At 42.8% G+C, this 25,267-nt stretch overlaps 1 protein-coding gene across 2 annotated transcripts in view; it reads right to left on the reverse strand.

Moving 5' to 3' along the window:
* Positions 1 to 2,561: 2,561 nt before the first annotated feature.
* grik5.L (glutamate receptor, ionotropic, kainate 5 L homeolog) overlaps positions 2,562 to 25,267 on the reverse strand; it is a 136,111-nt gene continuing 113,405 nt past the window's right edge. For both annotated transcript variants that reach the window (XM_018226289.2, XM_041569535.1), the window contains 8 exons: positions 16,245 to 16,358; positions 15,115 to 15,224; positions 10,265 to 10,438; positions 9,989 to 10,154; positions 9,446 to 9,671; positions 6,425 to 6,553; positions 5,041 to 5,162; positions 2,562 to 3,698 (listed from right to left, as the gene is read on the reverse strand). In XM_018226289.2, coding sequence (XP_018081778.1) covers positions 3,237 to 3,698; positions 5,041 to 5,162; positions 6,425 to 6,553; positions 9,446 to 9,671; positions 9,989 to 10,154; positions 10,265 to 10,438; positions 15,115 to 15,224; positions 16,245 to 16,358 — 1,503 coding nt within the window. In that variant the 3' untranslated portion in view covers positions 2,562 to 3,236. The remainder of the gene's footprint in view (positions 3,699 to 5,040; positions 5,163 to 6,424; positions 6,554 to 9,445; positions 9,672 to 9,988; positions 10,155 to 10,264; positions 10,439 to 15,114; positions 15,225 to 16,244; positions 16,359 to 25,267) is intronic.

The following is a 25,267-nucleotide window of genomic DNA, read 5'->3' on the forward strand; positions in this document are numbered from 1 at the left end:
GTGCAGGAGACAATTTTGTGTGATTAAGAAGTAAATTAAGTTATGGGTTTAAAATGTCAGGAAAATGGAATTCTGAAAAATGCAAATGTACCATTTCATAAATATGCATTAGGAATTAATGTAATCAGGGAACATGCTCTAATGATCCTCCCAAACAGCATTGCACTGAATGAATAGCAGCATTAAAGCAGCTTGTGCAACTCCCAGCATCTCCCAGGGTGGCTAAAGCGATGCATGGGAATAGAAGCCTCTAGGACAGTTATGGTCAAATTTGGGGTAAGTGCTTATTGCTGTGCTGCTTACACAAAAAACTACAGTATATCATAGGCTAGTACACCAACATTTCAATATATCACTGAGGCAGCCCTGACCAAATTGGCCCCCCTAAAAGTAAGAAACTTTGGCTTTGGCTGATTAAATGTTTTTTCTGGTGTATATATCTATCTCTCTATAGAATATAAAATAGCAACCAATTAAAACTACTCTACACAGTATGAAATGGATACCAGTATATTTCTCATCAGAATAACCAGGCAGTTTCATTTGTCTAAAGAGGTTTAAAAAGACAGTCAACATATTTATTTAATATAAAAGTATCAGCCAATGAGATTTCCCCACTCAGTACCAAGTAATAAGATCTCTCAAGAGAATACAACAAAGCCTACCTATGCAATGTCCCTGCAGACTCTAAAGGATCCAACAAAGTGGGGTTCTCTACTGGGAAAAGAAACAACCAATGATATCCCTTTACTGAGTAGAAAAAAGCCAATGAGATTTTCCCACTGAATATAAAATAGCCATTGAGATTTCTCAAGTGAATCTAAATTAACCAACCAATGAGATTTCTCAAGAGAATATAACACAACCTATGAGATTTCTCTGCAGACTATAAAATATCCAGCCCCAGCCTTTATATGGTAATGAAACTCCTTGGTGACTTCCATTATCTTTATATATTATATTCCTGTTCCTTTGCAAGTGTCTTGTTCATGGTCAAATGAGCTAATAGAAATGAGAAATTCACCATAGCCGTGGGCTTTGCAGAACTAATTCAGTCACGGTGATAAGTAATTGGATTTGAGTAGCCTTTGACCCAAGACTTACTGGCATCACATTGCTCCCACTTAAAGGCAATAAGAATAAAGGGCTACGGTTGCAACCCTCATGTGCTCCCTCCCTCTGTATAACATAGAAATGTGTGACATAAAGGCACCACTATAAATTCATTTTCTTGTTTTATCCCTATGGCTACAGGGAATCGGTTTAGCTGATTGTAGAATTATTTTAATTTTGCTTTGTTCCACCATGCAGGTGTTGCTTACTCAGCTTGCAGTTTTAATCTTGCCATAACTGCCCTTATCCTCGGCTGTCCAACCTTTAAACCTTTCATATCACCTCCAATTGGCCTCCTATTGTGTTATAATCTACTATCTTGGAGGGTTTATGACTGAGGCGCTCAAGGGTGTAGCATTATTGGGTATTGTCAGACTAATCAGTCTATAAATGGATTCATAGTCTATACAAGTTTGGAACCTGTTATCCAGAATGCTTGGAACCTGGGGTTTTCCGGATAACAGATCTGTAGTTTGAATAAACCTTATGTCTACTAGAAAATCATGTAAATATGAATTAAACCCAATAGGCTGGTTTTGCTTCCAATAAGGATTAATTATATTTTAGTTTGGATCAAGTACAAACTAATGCTTTATTATTACAGAGTAAAAGAAAATCATTTTTAAAAATTTAGATTATTTGATTATAATGGAGTCTGTGGGAGACGGCCGTTCCGTAATTTGGAGCTTTCTGGATAATGGGGTTCTGGAATACCTGTACTGAGAAATACCATACTAGATTTTTTATACAGATCTGCAGGCAAATCCAGTATGATGACCCTTTAAGTGAATATAAATGTAATGTACTGTATGTGCTAGTTTTAGGGTGTCTTAGAGATTACGTTGGACCCAGTCACACTATAATATGAGACTTTGGACCCAGCAACACGGTAGTATGAGGCATTGACTATGATGCTTGGAGTAGCAGCATTGGGCTGCAGGTTGAAGATCTGAACCTTCAGTATATACTCAAAATACAAATATCTTTTTCTACCCTGAGCAAATTCTAGCAGGAAAGCATCCATGCACAGGGCCAGACTGGCATGCAAGAGTACCAGAGTATCACTTTGTGGGCTCAGACCCTAGTAGGTCCCATTTTAATACAATTCCCTTTAGCCCCTTTCCCAGCCACTTTCTCTTTCTTATTTCCATCATATGCCTATATAACCTCTATTCAATTGGGTACTCTGGGTGTCTCTACTAACTCAAAGCTAATTCCCCTTTAGTTTTCCCAGAGTATGAGAAGTTACGGCCTGTCCTGACCATCGAGCCAGTCGGAAGCTGTAATTGTGTGACAGAAGAATTGCCATGGGTTACCCATCACTTTTCTAGTGAACGCATCTTTCCAATAACCATAACGATTATGTCCGTTGCTAAAAGCTAGATTGCTAGCTCCTAGGATCAGTTCTCCAAGGCAGGTTCACCAATGGAATAACACAGACACCAACATACACACCACTTCTTTTTCTTTCATTTGTATAAAAGTTGTAAATAGGATGGTGCTGGGCTTATAATGGAAAGCATATAGAGGTCTTTATCATTCAGGTGCCTCTCCTCAATGGCCCATCTACACGTCTCCTATGTACCGGGACTGCAGTTTTTTTTTAAAAAAAAGAGAATGCAGATATATATATAAATATACATATGTATAACACACACACACATATATATATGTGTGGGTTATACATGTAAATTATATACAAACCCCCCTTATTCTTAGTGATGTTGCATTGTGGGTTGGCTTGTTGGGGTAGACGGTACTGACCCTGAGCTGTGATACCATATTAATGTTCTTCCCACCCACTTAGGACTTTCAGAAGACAAGTAAGAGCAGTGAGAAATGGGATGGGGCAAATCGGCACACAAAGTTTTGGAAGGGGCAGTTTATTTCGCACGCACAGCGTACATTGTAAAAGACTGAGGCATCGCAGTGTTTCTGATGAATACAGAGGAGGCTTCAAAAAGGCTCCCACTCTAAGACAGAGCATTGGGAGGAACAGGGAGAATGGGCAAATGTCCAGGCTCCTTGTGCCCTTAATTCTCCCTCTTCATAGTCTAATTTTTCCCTTGCTCATTTATGATCCATACACCAGCTAGTCTCTATAAGACCTTTGAAGCCAGGTTTCACTCAGGAGCTCCATCATCTAATGGGTCTGCCAGTCTCCGGTGGTGTGAATGGGGCGTTACATTTTCAGGAGCAGGTGGAAGTGGGGGAGGGGGCTTGGGGGACTGAGGTGGTCGGGGAAGTGGTGGTGGACCTCTCAAAGTCTGTATCCGCCTGCATTCTTGACAAATTCGAAAGTGAGCACACCCTCCACGGGTGGAGGAAGACGGAGGATCCTCATGAAGTCGCTGGGCACCAGGAGCAGGGGGTGGGTGAGGTGGGGCAGGAGGGTGCTGATGGGGCTGGTACAGTCGCCCATTGCAGAGTCGGGTCTCCCGTGTGGAACGGGGTGGTCGACTCAAAGAGAGCAGAGTCCGGCCATGAAGATGGCGTGGTGGGCGACGTCGGTGACGAGAACGAGATGTCTTCTTACAAGACACAGCACTGCGTAACTCACTTAGCATCTCCTGACACACTGAGATCTGGGGAAACCAGAAATATAAACAGTAAGTGAATGTAATAGAATGGCTACAACGTTCCATCAGACAACTATCCATTATTTTTGACTACTATTCAAATAGTAAAGAAAAAATTTGTGAGTGTGAAATCCAAGAAGATGAGGAGGTCCCACCAAGCATCTGATTCAAATAGGATTCTCATACTGACCACCTAGAGTGCCACTCTCACAAGACTCCAGTTTGTGCAATAAGTTCTCCTAGGGACCATACATATAGTAGGTAATGAATATTTCAACTTATAACTATTGCTTAAAATCTGCAAAGTCTTTATTTTTCCAAACATGTCAAAACATATACTGAACCCATATCTGTTGCCTAACGTGTTTCATGCTCAGTAAATGTTTTAACATGTTTGGGAAAATAAAAACTTAAGCTGTGCAATAGTTGATATATTGACCAAACATCTGATGGTTTGTTGTTCTTGCAATCCCAAAGGGGCCCTGGTAGAGTACAGCTCACAAGGCATGGAACTGTGGCCCACCTGTTATCTCACATCTACTGTGTATGTATTTCAGGCCCACACAATGGGACATGCTGGTGTATTGAAAAACAAGCAGGAAAATAATATTGGTTACAATGTTTGAAGTTATATTTCATTTTCTGTTCCCATAAATTTTTTCATACCTACCTACATTTCTAATTCCAGATTTGGTGGATGAGACCGAAAGTGCCTGTTGTCTGCTACTGGCTTTGCCCTATTGTAGCTAAAGTCTCCTTAATTCCAAGAAAATCAAGTTCATTGCTATATACGACACATGCGATTGCTCTCTGTTCTAAATACTTATGTTTCCCATTGCACTCAACCATTTATAGCTGTAAGTTCATATTCCTGCTACAGAGTTGATTCATTTATTCCATATCCCATTTACCCACTTATTGTTCCTCCTACAACATGGGCTAATGCTTAATAATAAGATTTTTCAAGGAGCACTGGTAGTGGGAAGCCCATAAACCATACAAGCATTAGAGCATGCTACTAACATGAAAGTGCAGATAATAATACAATGTCATTTATTCTGCTCATTACATTCAAACGGTCTGCAGAGGCTTGTTTGTACTCAAACATTCTATCAAAAGTGAGCTTGAATAAAGTAGGTCTTATAGAATATAAATATTCACATTTTGGTAGATCTACTGCTGCAAACATCTCTAGAGGGTGACAAATGTGGCTTTCTGAGAACCTGGGGAATGAGGTGCTACAAAGACTTACCCAAATAATGGTGAGAAAGAAACTAAACTAGTACCAAGTTCACACCTCTGCTCTTGCCTATCTTCACCACTCCTTCGCTACCATGCATTTACTCACCTCCTCATTGTCCACAGAACGTCTTGTTGACCAGACAAATTCCATAATGGCCACAAACACAGCAATTATTAAACCACAGATCAGAACCACAAAGATTCCTCCAATATTCTCCATTCCCAGTCCTGTTAGAATAAGCAAATGCATTATCACAGGGAGGAAAACCATCATTTATAGGAAAAAGGGCATCGGTGAGAGAATGGGAAGCAGGCCCAAAATTTCTGATTTTCTCTGAATGACTGGCACACAAACAGGACATGGGATTATGCCTACATACATATGGTTTAACTGTAACATGAAGAACCTATAGACACAACAACCTATACCCTGGCCTTTTCAAGGTACCCTTGTGTTAGCACTTGCAACACCTTGCAGAACATGCATCAAAGGTGGACCAGCCAGTATACTGTTCATACTACTGATGCAGATGAGTTTAAATAAATGTAAGCATTTTGCTGGATTAAATTAAATCCTGTGCATCTAAATCATTATGCCTGACTAAGGGCTATCCTTACACAGTTATACAACAGTTTGCAATAATGGCCATAGGTACAGTATGACTTCAATTGTTGGCAACACTTCTTAAAGAACAACACCCTATAAGGCTCCAAAGTTGGAGCATCAGTGGTGGAAAGAAGAAGGCGTTGGGTGGAACATTAACAATGTAGATGTCATTGAGCTAAGATAGAGTTTGTTAAGCTCACTGCTGGGAGAGGAAACATCAGATAACAGGAAATCAAATGTCTGGGCTCTGAATCAAAGGGTTTGAATTCAGAAATGACCAGGGAGATCTACAAAGCCTCGTTTAGTCATAGAGCTGCCACTAGACATTGTAAATGCTCAGAGAGAATCCCAAATGCTCAGGTATCAGTGAGGCAAGCCTGAGAATGAAGACGCTACAAGAGGCTTTAGAATGGCAGCCTGGAGATCAGAGAAGCTTAAGAGGAATCAGAAACTGAAGCAGCAGATTGGTCATGTTGAGAAGGGATACAGAAGGCTAGGTTTGAGATCAAATGTGTCATATGGGAATAATACCTTCAGGGGAGGCTAAGAAGGGTGTTCAGAAGCAGGTCAGAGATGTAAGATGTCAAAAGAGAGGGAAAGGTATTTGAGAAGAAGTTAGAAGATCAGAAGAACCATTTGCTTGGAGGGAGAGAGAATATATTTTGGAGTGCCTACCACTCTTCAGTACAGATTTTGTAATTATGATTTTGTTTAAAATTGTCACAATGTAAAAGATACCAAGGTAATTGGAGACAAGACCATAGAACTATAAAATTAAAAATTGCAATGGAGGGAAAGGATGAGGATAACATGATAAAGACAGAAGAGCAGAAGGTGAGCAACACAAGTAGATGTAATTGATCAATGTCCTAATGTCTCTTACCTTTGGCTCTGTGGTCTTCCTCCTTGGGACATTTGCCTCCCTCCCACCACTTGCGCTTCAGTATTTCTAGACGATTGTTCTCCTGAAGTTGCAGAATTGCAAGAGTGATCTCATCTCTGTATGGAGACCCTGAAAGAAACAAGGAATCCAGCGAGTAGTAGATGTGTGGCCATTTTGGTGAAACCTGTAGGATTAACGTGTTGTATGGGGTTTATTTTAAACAGAATGGGTTTGCTGGTCCTGGGAAGTGGCAAACTAGACCTATGCCATGTAAGAAGTCAGATAACACTAATCCACCCTACTGCGGGGATCCATACAAGATAGGGTGCAACCCCCATGTTGCCTTCTTTTTTGTCATTTTAGATCTTTACTGTAATGTCAGCTCTGACATGCCAAAGACTAGCACAAGTCCACTAGACCAAGAAATTCCAGGGTGTCAAGTCAGGATGCCAATGGAAAATCTGGTTTCAAATGCAACACTAACCCCTGTGCCTTATGCAAGTTGTAGTTAGCCATCCTCCTTGTCTCTCTGTCCTCCTATTGTATCTTGATCTGATATCTGTTAAAGACTTTGCCTGCTCCTGACTATTCCTGTACACTGCCTGCCTTGACCCATTGCCTGCACAACGGTGCCTCTGACTTTTCCCTTCCTTGTCTGCCTTTCTTCTGGTGTGTGCCAGCAGGGCTGCCATTAGGGGGAACAGGTTGTACTGCAGTCAGGAGCCCTATGGCAAATGGGAATTGGGAGATGGTGGGTCATGGGTAGGGTTTTAATATAATGTGCGTGAGTGGGGTAGACCAGGGTTTGGCTATACATCCACAGTCCTTTTTGTTCATTGGGTCCCCATTCTACTTGTTGGCAGGGCCCTTTGGTCAGGTGTGTGTGCCTTGTCTGCCAGGTCATCCTAGATGTGCTTGTGCCTGCCTTCTGCCTTGCACATGCCTTGTGTGTTAATAAAGCTGATTGTAATTTCCAATCAGCAGTCCTACTTGCTTCAGAGCTCAGTTCCCTCTTTAGCCCTCACTTAAAACTCTTAAAAGAAGTCAGGGGACCCTGGTGGCCCATAGAGGTCTTTGGTTCTTTTAAACATGGTGGCAGAATGCTGATAACAGGGACCTCACAGACAGCTATGGGCACTTCTCCTTCACAAAAAGTTTAATTTTCAAAAAATAATTGAATTAAAAATGTGGTTATATTTGTATGGCCTTTTAATGAACTGTTATTAAAACAATATAATTAATAATGATACTTGATAACCATACATTTTGTGAACTATCCCTTGAATTATAACAAACCCGTTTAAGTTCAATGCCTGCACCACAAGAGGGGGCAAAAGCTCTTCCTACTGACCAATGTCACACTGCAGCCAGTTATCCCAGTTACAATGCAGTGGGGATGAGACTGCTGTAATGAGCAAGCTTAGCCTATCAGTGCTGCTGCGACTCCAAACGAATGCAACATATGTTGCGTGAATGGAGTATGAAGTATATTCCCCCCCCATGGATGTCACGGATATCTCAGATAAATGATTCAGCAGGTTGAGTGTGTGGGTAGTGGGTGAGAGCGGTGTCTGCGTACAGTGTGAGTAATGTCTGGGTGCTTTACGGAAAGGCACAGCCTTGATGTAATGTGCAGACTTGGCAGGTAGCTGAAGCGTAGGGGGGCAGCCAGAGATTAATTATGTGCCATTTCCTTTGCAGAGTAATCAGAAGCTGGGCCTAGCTGTACTAATGCCCAAGATAGAATAACCTGCATTGCCCCTGACCCCCAAGCTCTCTCTCAGTAACTATCCCTCCAGGCTGGACTGTGCCTTTATTTCCACACTCCTCTGAGAACCAGTCCAACAGAGTCCTCATTTGCTCAGCAGAGAGGGTAAGCACATTAATACCCGGCACTAGCAACCAGCCTTCCATGCTTAGAAACAGTCTCTAGTCTGCCAGGACTTTCTAAAGTAATGCATTGGACCAAGGCAAAATAGACTGATATTAAGTGGAAGCATCTTGCCCTAATGCTTGCTAGCTACCCCTCCCACTCTTGATGCCTATAACCGCTGTTCTGTGGTTTCCCACTATATGTAAAGGTCTGTATAGCCTAAAAAAATGAATTTTTAAATGCAGGATGCATTAAGGAAATGGTTAATTCAATTGACAATAATAACTAAGAGCAGAAAATAACTGGACTCTACACCAGAGTCACTCAGCATATCCTATACTCCTGGCCAAGCCCCTGAGAAGATGGATCAGATGAGAGAATGCAGGTAGTGCAACAGACTCATTCTATACTACTGTATATATATTGCCCATTTTGTAACTGTGCCCTAGAGAACCCTCTACACTTCAACTTCAGAGTCAGCCCCTTTTAGTACAACCTAGTATTATAACTGCTAATGATCAGAGAAACGTACAATTCTATTCCTAGAAAATGATATGGTTCTGAACCCCTGGCTGAACCCTAGGGAGTTGCTGAGTGAGCCAGCAAGTCCGAGATCTCTTTGCAAAAACAGAATGCCCCCACTCTGTCTCCCACTCTCACCACTCAGTCTCCCTGGCTCTCTCTTATTGGCTAAACCTGCCCCCCTGCCTTTTTCCCACCTACTCACACCTGTGTAGATTACAATCAGATAGGGGGTGGGCGTACATTTAAAAGAAACGTGATGCTACGTGCACAGATATATATTTGATGGCACCTACAGCATGAATAGAACTGAGCATTCTTGCATTACTTTAACAGAAGACAAGAAGCTCTGGATTTAAAGGGACACTTCTCTAATTACCCTGCAGAACTGTATTGGGTACAAGGAAATAACCATGCTTTCACAGATTTATGGTATATATGAGTATTGGGTATGAGCATCCTAAGAAGGATTCATTGCTCTGAAGAGTGCTGTTTTTAGCCCCCAACCAACTACTCATACCCTGACGGCCTTGACTGATAGAACACACTGCCTTTCTGAATTCTCTAAATGTGATCATAACACAGTAGGGGGTCTAGGGGAAGTGATAAGCAATCTTAATAATTACCTAGAGGCATCCCAATGCCGTAGCCTTTGGTATCAAGCAGGCCCCCTATCTGGGTGAGGTTGCAATTGAGACGGTGGTGATACTCATTCATGGTGGACTCCAGCAGAAAGGCGTAGCGTGAATTCAGCACACGTGCTATTCCTTCCTCCGTGCTCTTTACAAACACACTAGGCTGCTTGGAGTTCATGTAGTTCCACATGCGCTGGTACGTTTGGTACCGTGAATTCTGTAGAGGTCAAACATTTTCTTTATGAATATTTTTGAGTGCAAGTGTGAATGAAGCTATAATGCAGGTATTTTCTCAAATACAAATATCATGGTGTCTAGGAAAGGAACCAATCATTCATTGACATAGACAATATACCCAGCGCCTGCTTGTGGCTCACTGGAGAAAATCTTCATGGAGTACTAAAAAGTGCTATAAAATGTCAACATACATGTGCCAAAACTGTCAAGGTCAATCTAACCAAGGTTTTTGGGACGATTGGTCCTAAAATGATTTTTGCTATGGGGGGCACTTTTTATGTAAGTGTCCATGCTGACCTGGAAGAAGGTCATGGTGGAACCTCCATGAATGGTGCCATATTCTATGTTGGTCTGATCTGCAAGGTCATCCGCCGATTCGATTGGAACCTCCATTCTTTGTACAGTCAAGAAGGCAGCAAGGTTGGCTGTGTATGAGGAGATGATGATTAAAGTGAATGCCCACCTGGGGAAAAAGATCAAGAACCACAACTTGTAAGAGATAAAGTAATGTATTGACTTGTGGTTGGGTGGATAGGCCAATCTCCATTAGTATAAGATAGCATTGGCACATACCAGACACCACTGACGCATCTTGTTGAGAGAGCTCTGGGCATAACCTCTGACCCCTGCTGCATGAATCCGCCAACCGGAAACCATAGGCTGTTCCCCAAGGTGTACTGGTTCTCCAGGATATGGTGGCGCTCACGCAAACATGGATGTGGGTTATACCATTCATAGGGACTCAACCTTCAGAGAAAGAAATACAGGGTTGCTGTGTCTTATAATGTGTATTGGAAAATTGTTAAGAATAACATTTTTTTCATATGAGTGAGTCAACATTAATATGTATTTATAATAACACAGCTTTGTGAAGGGAAGAAAAAGTTGTGGCATGGGACATGTATCTGAGAGGCTAAATGCCATCAGGGCTTTGTGCAGAATCACTACCTGAAGCGAGTCATGATGTCACTCCTGGCAGGATCAGGAAATGTATATGCCCAAATGTGGGAGGAGAAATAATTTAAACCCCACCCATAAACTAAACTGCATGGCTGCCAAGTGAAAATAAGAAATATACTATAGATCTTCTATAGACTGATCGATCTTTTACACTGTAACAAAAAGTACCACTGGTCTTTCCATAACCATTTCTTTAGAATCAGCTGATTTTTATCTTTAGGTTTTAAGTAGGGATGCACCGAATCCAGGATTCGTTTCGGGATTCGACCAGGATTCTGCCTTTTTCAGCAGGATTCGGCCGAATCCTTCTGCCTGGCCGAACCAAATCCGAATTTGCATATGCAAATTAGGGGTGGGGAGGGAAATCGCGTGACTTTTTGTCACAAAACAAGGAAGTAAAAATGTTTTCCCCATTCCCACCTCTAATTTGCATACGCAAATTAGGATTCGGTTCGATATTCGGAATCTTTCGCAAAGAATTTGGGGGTTCGGCCAAATCCATAATAGTGGATTTGGTGTATTCTTAGTTTTAAGGGTTCCCGTGTGTTCTTTGATTTCTGGCAACACATTTAACACTCTCCAAGAAAAGTTTACATATTAGAAATAATTGTTTGTTTTTTTTCTACATTAGAGATGTACAGGTAGGAATGTGTCAGGCTCAGCTAACAAAATGTTAAATCACCAAGAGAAAGAGCAGAGTGCAACAGAACCCAAGACAACTTAATTTCATCCAAATATTGTTGAAAATTCGTAGTTGATACAGCCCAGAGTTGAAGATGTCATGATGAATATAACTGTGCTGCTCTAACATAATATAGGGACTCATAGGTTTACATCTGAAAATCCCACATGGTCGAAAATTCCCTGCTGTGGCCAGCTATGTGTTGGACCTAAGTTGGATAAGGGAGGGGGAGTGAGTCCTTTATCTCTGTGCAGTAGTGATATGCAACCCGTCAGCTCCAAAGAATTAAAATTTATCTGGGGGTGAGTGATAGGAATGATGAATAGTCTGGTTTAAAGAGAACTAAAGCTTAACTAAAGAAGTGGTTAGATATGTTGTACATTATGTTTTGGGCTTCTGTACCAGTCCATTTTTAATTTATTTAGCTTTTTATTCAGCAGCTCTCCGGTCTGGAGAGTTGCTGAATAAAAAGCTAAATAAATCAAAAACAACAAATAATAAAAATTAAAACCAATTGCAAATTATAGCAGAATATCACTCTCTGCATCATACTAGATGTTTATTTAAAGGTGAACAACCCCTTTTAACTCCATACCATGAAAGTGCTCCATTGACCACTGTTGATATACAGGGTATAATTATTTTAATTAGCCTTTTTTTGTTTCATTTTAAAGAGGCTTTTGATTTCAGCTCCTGTAGGGATCCAATAATCACTTTAGGGCAAGTCCAGACTGGGATTCAAAATAGGCCCTGGCATTTCAGGTACACAGACAACCCCTGCAGGCCCAATAAATAGTGACTGCCTATGGCATCTTACAGCAGATCCTCTGGCATTTGCCAGAATTCACAGATTGCCAGTTCGGGCCTGCTTCAAGGCTTATTAATTATGCAGGGGTTCTCTCCAAACAGAAGCCTCCTGCATAGCTTGCCCTCCATCCCACTGCTATAATGAGCACTGCTGCAGACCTCCTACACATGCTGGTCTTGTATCTGTTTCCATGATATGAAAACCACCAGAAGCCAGTATGTAAAAAGAAAACTGAGCCTAATATGTTTGTTTACTTAGCTCTAATGTCTGCATATTATCTTCAGGTGTAGATCTGCTTATGAGATTCATACAGACTGTGGGCAGAAGTCCATCGGCTTGTAGCAACAGTCTGTCAGAATGAATCATACAGAAATTCATCCATCGGTGCCCGTACGAGTATGTGCCCGGCTGGGAATTCAATGTACTGTACTTTGGAAAGTTTTATATGCCAAGTTTGGGTTCTAATAACCTATAACAACAATCAGTCCTAAGCATTACTGTTCTGCTGTTTAAAGAATACATTTGAGTAGCTGCCCAGAGGTGTGAAACCTGGAGCAAATATTATACTTGTTATTATACCGCCCCCAATAAATATCTTGCCGCTTCAGCTACATAATTGATTTTTTATTGCACTTAAAGTAGAGTTTGTACTTTAATTGCTCACTAAAAAGTCCTCCTTTTTGACAAATTGCTATTCCTCCTGGCCTTGTTGAGTCATTATTTGGAGTCAGACAAAATGAATTGATGTCCTGAAAACTGTTGTTCCCAGTGTAAAGGTCAGGCTGTTAGTAGTACATGAGCCAGACACAAGGATTGATTGTGCTCATAGACAGAGCATCATGAAGGTTTATGTGTACCCCTCCTAAAAACAGACCAGTTGCCCAATAAACTCAACCACAGAAAGCCTTCTATTGTAGCATCCCTAAACAGGAGCCTTTGTTGCCACAATCTGCATTATGGGGTTTATCACCCACAATCATGGAATATGGGTAGGATTTAGGGTGAAGACGCACAGAGCTACTAGTAGCAGCTACTTTTTTTTGTGGCTACTAAAAACCAAACAAATTCTCTGCCATAGACAATACTGATAATTGACGCTGCTAAAACACACATTGGGGCCGATTCACCAAGGGTCGAATATCGAGGGTTAATTAACCCTCGATATTTGACTGGGAATTAAAATCCTTCGACTTCGAATATCGAAGTCGAAGGATTTTAGCGCAAATAGTTTGATCGAACGATCGAAGGAATAATCCTTCGATCGTACGATTAAATCCTTCGAATCGAATGATTCGCAGGATTTTAATCCAGCGATCGAAGGATTATCCTTCGACCAAAAAAAATTTAGGAAAGCCTATGGGGACCTTCCCCATAGGCTAACATTGACTTCGGTAGCTTTTAGATGGCGAACTAGGGGGTCGAAGTTTTTTCTTAAAGAGACAGTACTTCGACTATCGAATAGTCGAACGATTTTTAGTTCGAATCCTTTGATTCAAAGTCGAAGGTTGAAGTAGCCCATTCGATGGTCGAAGTAGCCCAAAAAACACTTTGAAATTCGAAGTTTTTTTACTTCGAATCATTCACTTGAAGTTAGTGAATCGGCCCCATCGTGTCTTAGCAAAAACCAATTATAACTATTGTCTCTTTTGTAGATGTAACAAGTCGCTCTGTGTGTCTTTACCCTTAGGGTTGTCTGGCAATACCAGTCTTGTAGTGATGTGCGGGCCGGCCCAATACCTGCGGGAACCGTGGGTTTACCCGCGTGTCGGTTGCGTCCAGGCCGACCGTGTACCCCCATTTGCGGGTGCACCTTACACTGCAGCTTTCGACTTCCGGTTTTATAGCTGCGTGCCTGCTTGCCCTGCCCCTTTTGTGACATCATCAGTGGGGCGGGTCTATAAAAGGAACCCGGAAGGTCGGGCGGGAGGTCAGATATCAGGTGGATGCGGGTTGGGAAAAACCTGACCTGCACATCACGACAGTCTTGGTATTTACATGAACTTCTGGGTGGATAGCTCAGCAAAAATCCCATTTTTTGGTAACCAAACCTCTGGATCTTGCTGTGTGTTGCCCTGTACATTAGGCAGTAGACCTGAGTTATTCTGTATCATGGTGCATGGCAGGCACAATCTATTGGGTACAAGGAAATAGTTTTTAACTCATATCCAGTGCTTCAAGCTTGCAAAGACTCAGTCAGTCTGGATTTATTTGGCCTGAAAGTGGATTTCACCCACCATTTTTTGATTTTGAGATATCTACAATTTTGGTGGCCATATTGGGAAAACACCCAGTTATTCAGTAGCCTCACCAGATAAGTGTGTATGGCTAGCTATAATCTATTTGAAGGTGAACATTAGTCAGTAGACTAAGCTCAGTATATTGAACGTGCACAAGACAAAACGTGGTAGACTGGATGATGCACAACACAATGGGCTCATTTGTGCTTAGGACTTGAAGCATTGTGAATGCAATTGGTACAATGAGGTTACATTAGAGTTCCTTGGATATATTAAAGGAATACACATAGATGAAGACAATGAGAGGTAGATTGGAGTTCAAGTGGTAATGTTCTAGTAACTCATAGCAACCAAATAGGAGGGATCATTCACTAATCAGAGTGGCATAACTTTAGAGGGTGCAAGCCCATGACAGCAAGGGAAGTCACAAGAGTGTGCAAGGTGGGGGATTAAAGATGACAGACGATTCTGTGTGGGGTGGCTGGGACCACCTTAGTTATGCCCCTACAAATTAACTTTTATGGTTGCTGTGGGTTACTAGATCATCACACATTTTCCTATTTGTATGTAAGGTCAATCAGGACTCTTATTTTAAGGTTCAGTTTAAAGGAATGACCAAGCATAACCAGAGGTACTCAATGTATATGCAAATATGAGATGTACATGCGTGCTTTCATTTCCAGGGTTTCTTAGGACTCTTAATGACAGGGTACACAAGTGAAAATATTGTCATTACCTGGCTGCCAGGAAGAGCACACAGCTGACTGCCAGATAAGCCAACAACATGAAGAGCCAAACAGCAGGAGAGAAAGGATCCAGGAAAGAGAAGTAACCCGGCTTCCGGCCCTGCAGGAGACAGGGAAATATATATAAATATATATATATATATACAGGCAGGGAACATATATATATAGGTGAGATGCAGTAAGTGCAGTTATATTCAGAGGATAGAGGGCACAGATATAGTGTATTTATAGAGAAAAGGGGTACAACAGTTTACACAGGAACAGGAACCTTATTAGAAAAGCATCCACACTGGTAAAAAGACAAACACCGAGTTGTGCAGGCACATTGTAAGAAGGACTTCTATTAAGTTCTGTGTGTACAGTGTGAATGAGGCATCCGTACAGGAGAGCAAGCTCACGACACACAGAATACAGACATCCATATAGAAGAGTGGGGACAGGGTGTAGGAAAGCAAACATACAGGAGCAGGAGAGATACAGATAGAAAAGTCATTACAGATGAGGAGGGCATGCTTAGAGGAGGATAGAGAGTGTGAAGAACAAAATGAGTATTGTTATAGAAAAGTATAATATAGAAAATAGTACAATACAGAATAGCCTTATGGTGGTTTACATGCTAGGAGGAAGGGAATATCCAGGAGAACAGCTACAGTGTGTAGGGAGGCATCCATATGGGTAGAGCAGGAAAGTAAAGGATGAACACAGTGGGTAGCAGATCATCCATACATGAGTAGGTCAGGTGAAGGGAATGGGATCCATAAAGAAGACTGGGCAGAAATGTTAGGGTGGCAGTGATATAGGAGAGTAGTCAGTGACTTAAAGACCATCCATACAGATCTTGAGCACATTATATGTATGTGAGGTACGAAGGGATAAGTACATAAAGGAGAAAACACAAATGACTGTTACCTTCAGATTTTGACTATTCATTGAAATTATTTTCTCTAATTAAAATATGTGGTTTTGGTTTTTTTTTTGCAGTAAATAAAGGGTAATCTCAACCACCCCTCTTCCAATGCACTTTTCTATCTACCTCATCTTTCCTACAGTCAAATTCTCCAACTCATCATTGTAATGCTTAATTTAGGGTGAAGCCTGAGAGGAAGGGAACGGTACCTACCATCTGCACCCGGTACAAGATGCTAATGCCCAGGGTCATAAACGGCTTGGAAAAATCGATCACCTTCTCTCGCTCGGCTGTGATGGTGAAAGCGGCAGCGGCAAGGTCGGCTTTCTGTGGGGGGAAGGAAAAGTTAGTGATTATGGATGTTAAAAACTGGAAGTGCTCTGTTCAGATAACCCCCATGTAGGTGCTTTTTGAACCACAACTCCCAGCATTTTGTCGAGATATTACAGATAGCATTTTCATATCTATTTATAATATACTAAAAAAGTGAACTTCCCAATTAAGAAGTTGCAAAGAAGTTTAGTTTAACAGCTTCTAAGCTGCGACAGGTTCAAAACAAAGTACTTTGTCATGCTGAGTATATATTAGAGTGATTGCATCCCTTGCTGCTTGATTACTAATACCCATAGAGAGTGGTCAGGCAAACGTAACTTGGCAATTAATATAAACAGGTTATTCATGGTTTCTAGAGAAACTGCCCACAGATGATATTTAATACAAAGTAAATTAAAGAAACGTCATGAATTTTCCACCTGCCGTCTCCCGCCCACCAAACAACTACCATGGAAACAGGGTTGGTGATTAGTAAGGGGGGCTGCATTGTGTCCATAGGTGCCCTCATGAAAAAAAAACCACATACAAGTTTCAAAGAATTCCGTTCAGCTCCTTTATTTGCAATGGCTGCATGATCCAGACCTTGAAAAAACATTGAGCCTTGCAATAAATTAAATTTTGGTAGTCGTATATGGTAATAGTCAATAAAAAGCTCAGACAGGCCTAGCTCATTCATAAGATCCTATAATTGTCTCATATGCTCAAGCAATGCCCAGAGACCTTTAAATAAACTTTCATCACTATCTGACTAGCTGCCAGTTCCCAGTCAGCACCCCTAGAGAGATTAATCATCTGTATATATACCAATTCTGATGCGTCCCCTGATAACACTTTCAATCTAACCAGTTCCCAGAAGGAAGAACTTCCTTAGATTGGTTTCAAATCTGAACCTAAACGCAAGTTGTTATTTCTAATTCTTACGACAAAGCAGATAATTCTGGCCAAGGGCTGATACTGTTCATGATTTTGGGTTTATCATGACTCCATTGTCTGAAAAACTATTTGCATGGATTTTTTTTCTTTTCGGGGAGGTTTAAAATCTGAGAATGTTAGGCAACTGCAGTCTTCGAGGGTCTAACTTAGCACTATAATTATTGCAAGACATTTGTAGCTAATTAACTAAAGGTTTAAAGGCCTGATATGCCAATATATCCATTTAGTTTATCACTTAAAGAGAACTGTGTCGGCCATAAGCATACATCATAACAATGGACTTTATTTTTGTCATTTTTGAGAAATAATCAGTTTATTCGTGTGCTCCTTTAACCTGTTTTTTTTTTCTTCAAACAACTCCTGTCCTTTGTCACCAAATGGTTACAGTGACTAGTAGAGATGGCGCGAACTGTTCGCCGGCGAACTTGTTCGCGCGAACATCGGGTGTTCGCGCTCGCCGGAAGTTCGCGAACGTCGCGCGACGTTCGCCATTTTGGGTTCGCCATTGTTGGCGCTTTTTTTTGCCCTCTCACCCCAGACCAGCAGGTACATGGCAGCCAATCAGGAAGCTCTCCCCTGGACCACTCCCCTTCCCTATAAAAACCGAAGCCCTGCAGCGTTTTTTCACTCTGCCTGTGTGTGCTGAAGAGATAGTGTAGGGAGAGAGCTGCTGCCTGTTAGTGATTTCAGGGACAGTTGAAATTTTGCTGGCTAGTAATCGTTTTGATACTGCTCTGTTATTGGAGGGACAGAAGTCTGCAGGGGTTTGAGGGACATTTAAGCTTAGGTAGCTTTGCTGGCTAGTAATCTACCTTCTACTGCAGTGCTCTGTATGTAGCTGCAGTGGGCAGCTGTCCTGCTTCTGATCTCATCTGCTGACTGCTGCAATAACAGTAGTCCTTGTAAGGACTGCTTTTATTTATTTTTTTGTTGTTTTACTACTACTACTACTACTACTATAAGAGCCCAGTGCTATTAGTCTAGCAGTGTTAGGGAGTGGGACTGGTGTGCTAATCTGCTGCTCCTAGTAGTTCAGCAGCACCAACTTTAATTTTTTTTTTTTTAATATTCATTTTTTTTTATTTTACTTTTTTTTATTTTACTACCGCTGTAGTAGTGTATAAGTTGACCTTTTAGGCATTATTTGCCCTGTAGGCATTTTTGCCCAGTGTGTTATTCAACCAACTGCCATCTAGCTGTGTGACCTTGTTCACATTCTGTCTAAATATCCATAATATTACCGTCTCCAGAAAAAGACCGGAGTGACTTTTTTCAAGCAGCCATAATATATTTTACGTAATCCGTATCCATCGCTGTAGTAGTGTATAAGTTGACCTTTTAGGCATTATTTGCCCTGTAGGCATTTTTTGCCCAGTGTGTTATTCAACCAACTGCCATCTAGCTGTGTGACCTTGTTCACATTCTGTCTAAATATCCATAATATTACCGTCTCCAGAAAAAACACCGGAGTGACTTTTTTCAAGCAGCCATAATATATTTTACGTAATCCGTATCCATCGCTGTAGTAGTGTATAAGTTGACCTTTTAGGCATTATTTGCCCTGTAGGCATTTTTTGCCCAGTGTGTTATTCAACCAACTGCCATCTAGCTGTGTGACCTTGTTCACATTCTGTCTAAATATCCATAATATTACCGTCTCCAGAAAAAACACCGGAGTGACTTTTTTCAAGCAGCCATAATATATTTTACGTAATCCGTATCCATCGCTGTAGTAGTGTATAAGTTGACCTTTTAGGCATTATTTGCCCTGTAGGCATTTTTTGCCCAGTGTGTTATTCAACCAACTGCCATCTAGCTGTGTGACCTTGTTCACATTCTGTCTAAATATCCATAATATTACCGTCTCCAGAAAAAACACCGGAGTGACTTTTTTCAAGCAGCCATAATATATTTTACGTAATCCGTATCCATCGCTGTAGTAGTGTATAAATTGACCTTTTAGGCATTATTTGCCCTGTAGGCATTTTTTGCCCAGTGTGTTATTCAACCAACTGCCATCTAGCTGTGTGACCTTGTTCACATTCTGTCTAAATATCCATAATATTACCGTCTCCAGAAAAAAGACCGGAGTGACTTTTTTCAAGCAGCCATAATAAATTTTACGAGATCCGTATCCACCGCTGTAGTAGTGTATACGTTGATCTTGTGGGCAGTATTTGCACAGTGTTTTCTTCAAACCGCCATCTAGCTGTGTGAGCTTGTTCACATTTTGTCTAAATATTGATAATATTATCGTCTCTAGAAAAACCACTTGAGTTACTTTTTTTCAAGCAGCATTCATATATAGGGATGTAGCGAACGGCGGAAAAAATGTTCGCGAACATATTCGCGAACTTGCGACAAAACATGCGAATAGTTCGCGAACGTCGCGAACCCCATAGACTTCAATGGGAAGGCGAATTTTAAAAGCTAGAAAAGACATTTCTGGCCAGAAAAATGATTTTAAAGTTGTTTAAAGGGTGCAACGACCTGGACAGTGGCATGCCAGAGGGGGATCAAGGGCAAAAATGTATCTGAAAAATCCATTGTTGACACAGCGCTGCGTTTTGTGCTGTAAAGGGCAGAAATCACACTACGTCACTCAGGTGATGTTTCTGGACACGGAATGTGAAAAAGCTCACACAGCTAGGTGGCACTTGGTTAAAGACTGGGCAAATAATGCCTGCAAGGGCAACGTATACACTACAGCCGTTGGATACGGAATATATTATTGCTGCTTGAAAAACGTCACTCGGGTGGTGTTTCTGGAGACGGTATTATTATTGATATTTAGACAGCTAGGTGGCAGTTGTTTGAAGAACAGATGCAGATGAGAGATCAGCAGCAGGACAGACAGCTGCCCACAGCAGCTACATACAGAGCACTGCAGTAGAAGGTAGATTACTAGCCAGCAAAGCTACCTAACCTAAAATGTCCCTCAAATCCCTGCAGAGTTCTGTCCCTACAATACAGAGCAGTATCAAGTAGATTACTAGCCAGCAAAGTTACTATCAACTGTCCCTCAAATCACTAACAGCTCTCTCCCTACACTAGCTCTTCCAAGCACACACAGGCAGAATGAAAAAACGCTGCAGGGCTTCAGTTTATATATGGAAGGGGAGTGGTCCAGGGGGTGTGGGGGTGGTCCAGGAGGGAGAGCTTCCTGATTGGCTGCCATGTATCTGCTGGTCTGGGGTGAGAGGGCAAAAATAAGCGCCAGCTAAGGCGAACCCAAATTGGCGAACGTCGCGCGACGTTCGCGAACATTCGCCGAACGCGAATAGTCGATGTTCGCGCGAATTAGTTCGCGGGCGAACAGTCCGCGACATCCCTATTCATATATTTTACGTAATCCGTATCCACCGCTGTAGTAGTGTATACGTTGATCTTGTAGGCATTATTTGCACACTTTTCTTCAAACTGCCATCTAGCTGTGTGTATTATCGTTTCCAGAAAAACCAACTGAGTTTTTGTTGTTGTTGTTTTTTTAAAAATAATGCCAGGCAAAGGCAGGACGCCACGCAGAGGCCGTGCTAGGGGCCGTGCTGCTATGCAATCCTGTGGCCCTAGCAAATTGCCCAGTTTTAAAAAGCCAATGACCCTGAACTCCCAAAATGCTGAAGAGGTAGTTGACTGGCTTACACAGCACACCCCATCCTCTACCGTTTCTAACTTTACCACAACATCCTCCTCATCCTCCACTGCTATGGCCACCCCACGTAACACTTCCTCCACCACCGGTGCCCCTTCTTCACTGGAGTCAGAGGAGTTATTTTCCCATGAGTTTCTTGAACTGAGTAATGCGCAACCATTATTGCCAGAAGAAGATGAAGGAGATGAGGACGTTACACCAGATTTAATTCTGGCAGAGAACACGACAGAGATGGACATAATGAGTGATGAGGAGGAGGTCCCCGCTGCTGCTTCCTTCTGTGATGTGTCAGAAGAAATTGATGCATCTGAGGAGAATGATGATGAGGAGATTGATGTTTTGTGGGTGCCTAGTAGAAGAGAGCAAGAGGAGGGTAGTTCAGATGGAGAGACGGAGAGTCAGAGAGGCAGTAGGAGAATAAGACTTAGAAGAAGCAGGGAGGACAGCCCACAGGGATCAGTAGGGCAACAACATGTATCGGCACCTGTGTTCAGCCGGCCAACGCACCCGCCATTGCCGCCAATGCCGCCAACTTCTACTGTTACCGCCAGATCGCACACTTCCAAAAAGTCAGCAGTGTGGGATTTTTTTAATGTGTGTGCCTCTGACAAAAGCATTGTAATTTGCAATGAGTGCAGTCAGAAACTGAGCCTTGGTAAGCCCAACAGCCACATAGGTACAACTTCTATGCGAAGGCACATGAGCGGCAAGCACAAAGCACTTTGGGAGCAACACCTCAAAGGCAACAGGCAAACTAAAAGCCACACTCCTTCTGGTCCAGCATCTTACTGCTCTACCTCTGCTCTCCTTGACCCGTCTGAACCACCCTCCACTCCGCCTTCCACCTTGACCACCTGTTCCCATTCCCAGTCATCTGCCACCAGCCAAGTTTCTGTGAAGGCCATGTTTGAGCGTAAGAAGCCAATGTCTGACTGTCACCCCCTTGCCCGGCGTCTGACAGCTGGCTTGTCTGCACTCTTAGCCCGCCAGCTTTTACCATACCAGCTGGTGGACTCTGAGGCCTTCCGCAAATTTGTAGCAATTGGGACACCGCAGTGGAAGGTACCCAGCCGCAATTTTTTTTCTAAAAAGGGAATACCACACCTGTACCAACATGTGCAGAGCCAAGTTACCGCATCTCTGTCACTTAGTGTTGGGCCAAAGGTCCATATGACTACTGACGCATGGTCCTCCAAGCATGGTCAGGGCAGGTATGTCACCTACACTGCCCACTGGGTGAACTTGGTAATGGCTGGGAAGCAGGGAATGGGTAGCTCAACAACAACAGTGGAGTTGGTGTCACCGCCACGGATTGCACGCGGTTCTGCCACCACCTCTACTCCTCCATCGCTCTCTACCTCGTCTTCTTCCTCTTCTTCTTCTTACTCTGCTGCTGGGTCCTCCTTCTCCTCCTCCACACCTGTGCACCCCCAGCTCCCCCTAGGCTATTCGACGTGCCAGGTACGCCGTTGTCACGCTGTCTTGGGGATGACGTGCCTGGAAAGCAAAAACCATACCGGATCTGTACTCCTGTCATCTCTGCAGTCACAGGCCGATCGGTGGCTGACCCCACACCAACTGCAGATCGGAAAAGTGGTGTGTGACAATGGAAGCAATCTGTTGGCAGCGTTGAGACTGGGCAATTTAACACATGTGCCCTGCATGGCACATGTGTTAAATTTAATAGTCCAACGTTTTGTCTCCAAGTACCCAGGATTCCAGGACGTTCTCACCCAGTCCAGAAAGGTGTCGGCCCATTTCAGACGTTCCTACACAGCCATGGCACGCCTTGCTGACATTCAGCAGCGCTACAACATGCCAGTCAGGCGTTTGATTTCTGACAGCCAGACTCGCTGGAATTCAACGCTCCTTATGTTGGAACGTCTGCTGCAACAACAAAGGGCCGTCAACGAGTACCTTTTTGAACTGGGTGGTAGGACTGGATCTGCACAGCTGGGGATTTTTTTCCCCCGTTACTGGGTGCTTATGCGCGATGCCTGCAGGCTCATGCGACCTTTTGAAGAGGTGACAAATATGGTCAGTCGCACCGAAGGCACCATCAGCGACCTAATACCCTTCGCTTTCTTCCTGGAGCGTGCCGTGCGACGAGTGACAGATGAGGCTGTAGACCAGCGTGACGAGGAGCTGGAAGCGCACGATTTCTGGTCGGAATCACCAGAACGAACCCAGGCACCTGCTGCAACGCAGGGAGAGGTGCCAGAAGTGGAGTCAGAGGAGGAAGGTGGCTTTGTGGAGGAGGAGGAGGAGGACCAACAGGAGCAGGCTTCCCAGGGGGCTAGTGGTGACCTTTTGGGGACCCCTGGTCTTGTACGTGGCTGGGGGGAGGAGACCGTGGATGATGCAGTCCTTGATAATGAGGAAGCGGAGATGGATAGCTCTGCATCCAACCTTGTGAGAATGGGGTCTTTCATGCTGTCATGCCTGTTGAAGGACCCCCGTATCAAGAGGCTTAAGGAGAAGGACCTGTACTGGGTCGCAACGCTACTAGACCCTCGGTACAAGCATAAAGTGTCAGAAATGTTACCAACATACCACAAGTCCGAAAAGATGCGGCATTTACAAACCAGCCTGCAAAACATGTTGTACAATGCTTTTAAGGGTGATGTCACTTCAGGAACTCATCAACATTCCAGGGGCAGAGGTGCCAGTAATCCTGCCACGAGCACACCTGCAAGGACAAAGCCCTTTGGCCAGTCTGTAACGTCAGACATGCAAATGTTTTTCTGTCCAAGGCAGCGCCACAACCCTTCTGGATCCACCCTCAAAGAACGCCTCGACCGGCAGGTAGCGGACTACCTGGCATTAACTGCAGATATCGACACTCTGAGGAGCGATGAACCCCTGGACTACTGGGTGCGCAGGCTTGATCTGTGGCCAGAGCTGTCACAATTTGCCATGAACCTCTTGTCTTGCCCAGCCTCAAGTGTGCTCTCAGAAAGGACCTTCAGTGCAGCAGGAGGGATTGTAACTGAGAAGAGAACTCGCCTAGGTCACAAAAGTGTCGATTACCTGACCTTTATTAAAATGAATGAGGGGTGGATCTCGGAGGGTTACTGCACGCCGGAAGACTTGTTCTGACTTCTATGCAGCTGTCCTTCTCTTCAAGCCTCATGACTCCACACACAGCTGTCCTTTAGCGTCCTCCTCCCTCCGCCACCGTTACAAACTAGGGTGCAAACCCTACTGGTTTAATTTTTTCTGGCCTCTGTGCTTCAGTGGCTGCAACCAAAAAAACTGGGCAAACAATGTCTACAAGGTCAACGTATGGCAAAAAATGACTATTTTCAGCATTTATATGGCATATTTTTTCTGGCAACTGTGCTTCAGTGGCTGCGTCCAAAAAAATGCATATTTTCTGCATTTATATGGCATAATTTTTCTGGCCTCTGTGCTTCAGTGGCTGCAACCAAAAAAATGCATATTTTCTGCATTTATATGGCATAATTTTTCTGGCCTCTGTGCTTCAGTGGCTGCAACCAAAAAAATGCATATTTTCAGCATTTATATGGCATAATTTTTCTGGCCTCTGTGCTTCAGTGGCTGCAACCAAAAAAATTTATATTTTCAGCATTTATATGGCATAATTTTTCTGGCCTCTGTGCTTCAGTGGCTGCAACCAAAAAAATTTATATTTTCAGCATTTATATGGCATAATTTTTCTGGCCTCTGTGCTTCAGTGGCTGCAACCAAAAACATTTATATTTTCAGCATTTATATGGCATAATTTTTCTGGCAACTGTGCTTCAGTGGCTGCGACCAAAAAAAATGCATATTTTCTGCATTTATATGGCATAATTTTTCTGGCCTCTGTGCTTCAGTGGCTGCAACCAAAAAAATTTATATTTTCAGCATTTATATGGCATAATTTTTCTGGCCTCTGTGCTTCAGTGGCTGCAACCAAAAAAATTTATATTTTCAGCATTTATATGGCATAATTTTTCTGGCAACTGTGCTTCAGTGGCTGCGACCAAAAAAATGACTATTTTCAGCATTTATATGGCATATTTTTTCTGGCCTCTGTGCTTCAGTGGCTGCGGCCAAAAAAACTGGGCAAACAATGTCTACAAGGTCAACGTATGGCGAAAAATGACTATTTTCAGCATTTATATGGCATATTTTTTCTGGCAACTGTGCTTCAGTGGCTGCGTCCAAAAAAACTGGGCAAACAATGCCTACAAGGTCAACGTATGGCAGTTGTTTAAAGAGAACAGTAGATTACTAGCCAGCAAAGCTACCTAAGCTAAAATGTCCCTCAAATCCCTGCAGACTTCTGTCCCTCCAATACAGAGCAGTATCA

This window comes from Xenopus laevis, chromosome 7L (assembly GCF_017654675.1).
Source record: "Xenopus laevis strain J_2021 chromosome 7L, Xenopus_laevis_v10.1, whole genome shotgun sequence".
In the NCBI taxonomy this organism is placed as follows: Eukaryota; Metazoa; Chordata; class Amphibia; order Anura; family Pipidae; genus Xenopus; species Xenopus laevis.